Consider the following 2,454-nt stretch of genomic DNA (forward strand, 5'->3'; position numbering starts at 1 on the left):
TACCAGTGATACAAAATACTCAACAATCATTACAGAAACTACAGAAGACAGACATAGAGCAATCCTTCATAGACAGCCAGACACTGTGGAAGAGAGATCCACTGGATCTGCCAACTCAGGACCATAGTATTGGGGGACACCAGACTGAATTGGCACAACAAAATACATAAAAACCTTATTCCACAACCTAAATTGTTGAGTAGTGACTGGGATCTTAAAAGCTTTTGAGTGCCCATCTAAGATGCAGCTAATAGTCTCTTATCATTGGAAGCAAAGAAGACTGCAAATAACCAAGGGCATTTGGAAACAATCAGCCCTAGAACACGATGGTCCTCGAGATCAGAAGAACTAGATGGTGCCCGGCTACCAATGCCAGCCACTCAGGAAGGGATCAAAACTGGAGATCCTGGATAGAGTGGGAGGGAAAATGTGAAACAAAATCCAAAAACACAATAATGACCAGAATTACTGGTTGAATGGAGTCTGGTGGGATCCCCAAGACTATGGCCTGTGATACACTTCAGGCCTGGGATCAAACTCACTTCCAAGGGCTGGCTCTCAGTAAATAAGACTTATATGCAGAACACTCAACCCAGGGTGATGCACCTGCCTACTCTACGGAGATACATCCCTTGGAGCAGTCAGCCATGGGGAACCAGAGGGTAACATTCACACAGGGGAAAAGCAGGACACAGGAGTGCATAACAGAAGGGCACGGAGCGGGGGTAGGAGGGATTTACCAGGAAGAGATGGAGGATGAGAGTGGGTTAGGGTTGAGGATGGTAATTGGGGAGTGAAACCAAATGTACGTGAAATGTTGAATGTAAAACAAATTCTGCTCTGTAAATTTGCACCTGAAGCACAATAAAAATAATAAATAATTGTAAAAGAAATTTAAATCAAGTTCATCTTTATTTTTATGTTGTTTATTCTGTAATTCTGTAATATGTGGCATTCATAATAACTAAATTATATAGTATGAATAAATCACCATAACAGCACAGTTAAATACAAATAATCTATGTTCGATTCTTTTTCTTTGAACAGAGCATGTGACCGTCTGCGTTGTATAGCCTGTGATTTCTGGATAGTGAGCTACAATGACTATATGTGGGACAAATCATGCGATTATTTGTTTTTCAGGTATGTTTCTAAAGAACGTCAGTCTGTGAAAAATGTACCAAGTACAGCTTTATATTTCTTATTTTGTTATAATGTCTCTTGGTAAACTTAGCCAGATTGTGTGAATATTTTTCTCACCCATCTCCTTTGTGTCTGTCTGCTGTCAGCCTAGAAAAGGCCTCTGTTACCTCTGGATGAGAGTAAGCACTAGCCTGCTCACTGATTTCCTGTCTGCGCTCTCTCCTCTTCCAGCTCATCTTCCCCTTGCTCAGAGCCTTCTCCAAGCAGAGCTGAGCATGCCATTCTCCCACCCAACACCCTTCTGCTTTGATAATGTCCAGGTTCCTTAGCCTGGCATTCAGCACCTCCCAATTCAGTAACCTTCTGTCATTCATCCTTTTCTTTCCACAATATGATTTTTACTCTCACAAGATTTTAGTGACACTAAATTTCAGTGCTCCCATTCCCAATGACTTTGCACAAGCTCTTTGCCTCCTGGGACACCTTCCTGCCATTTTCTTTATCTAAATCCTGCCTATCTCTCAGGGTATAATTCATCACACATCTTCCATGAGTCCCTCACCACTCTCTCAGCTTGGAAGTAAATTCTTTATTCCATAGCACTGTCTATAAGCCTCTAAACTGTAAGAGAATGAACTCCTGTTTGTTAAGGCCATCCCATTTGTTGTATATTCTTGTCAGAGTGGCACTTAGGTAACCAGAACACCAGGCTATAGATAAACACGTAGACAACTGAAAAGATCAGACGAGGGTCGGTAAACAGGATTATACTCTAGACCAAAGAGATATTCAGCTGAGGCCAATCTTGGACAAATACCAGTGATACAAAATACCCACAATCTTTACAGAAACAACAGAAGACAGACACAGACATGGACAGCCAGACACTGGAATATAAGATTGAAGATCTTAGAATGGTAGATGTCTGCCTTCCCTGTTAGGTTGATAATAGTGTTTTTACTTGTATTTTTGTAATTTGTACATTCTTACAAATTTGCTGAATACCTGTTTTTTTAAGATACTACAAGTTATGAAAATGTATTTGAATTATAAACTTACATTTTCAAATAACAACTAAGAGCTAAAAATTAATAGTGGATGTTTCATGTTCTTTGGCCCCCCCAAACCTGTGCCTAAACAAAGACTATATTTTCAGATACAAGTGTTCAAAATACATTGCAGCATTTTCCAAAAGTATAAAGAAAAGGGTGAGCTCTCTTACCTCTTTTAGCATCTCTAGTTATCCTCAGCGGAAGAGCAGGGAAGGGGATAAAAGCCTTGAGCCCCAGGCTTAAAGGTGAGGAGAGACAA

At 40.4% G+C, this 2,454-nt stretch overlaps 1 protein-coding gene across 1 annotated transcript in view; it reads left to right on the forward strand.

Moving 5' to 3' along the window:
- CFAP418 (cilia and flagella associated protein 418) overlaps positions 1 to 2,454 on the forward strand; it is a 44,685-nt gene that overhangs the window by 25,505 nt on the left and 16,726 nt on the right. Inside the window, exon 5 of the mRNA XM_007934854.2 lies at positions 1,048 to 1,143. Coding sequence (XP_007933045.1) covers positions 1,048 to 1,143 — 96 coding nt within the window. The remainder of the gene's footprint in view (positions 1 to 1,047; positions 1,144 to 2,454) is intronic.

Source organism: Orycteropus afer, unplaced genomic scaffold (genome assembly GCF_000298275.1).
Source record: "Orycteropus afer afer isolate SDZICR_OR568_19922 unplaced genomic scaffold, OryAfe1.0 scaffold00021, whole genome shotgun sequence".
NCBI lineage: Eukaryota > Metazoa > Chordata > Mammalia > Tubulidentata > Orycteropodidae > Orycteropus > Orycteropus afer.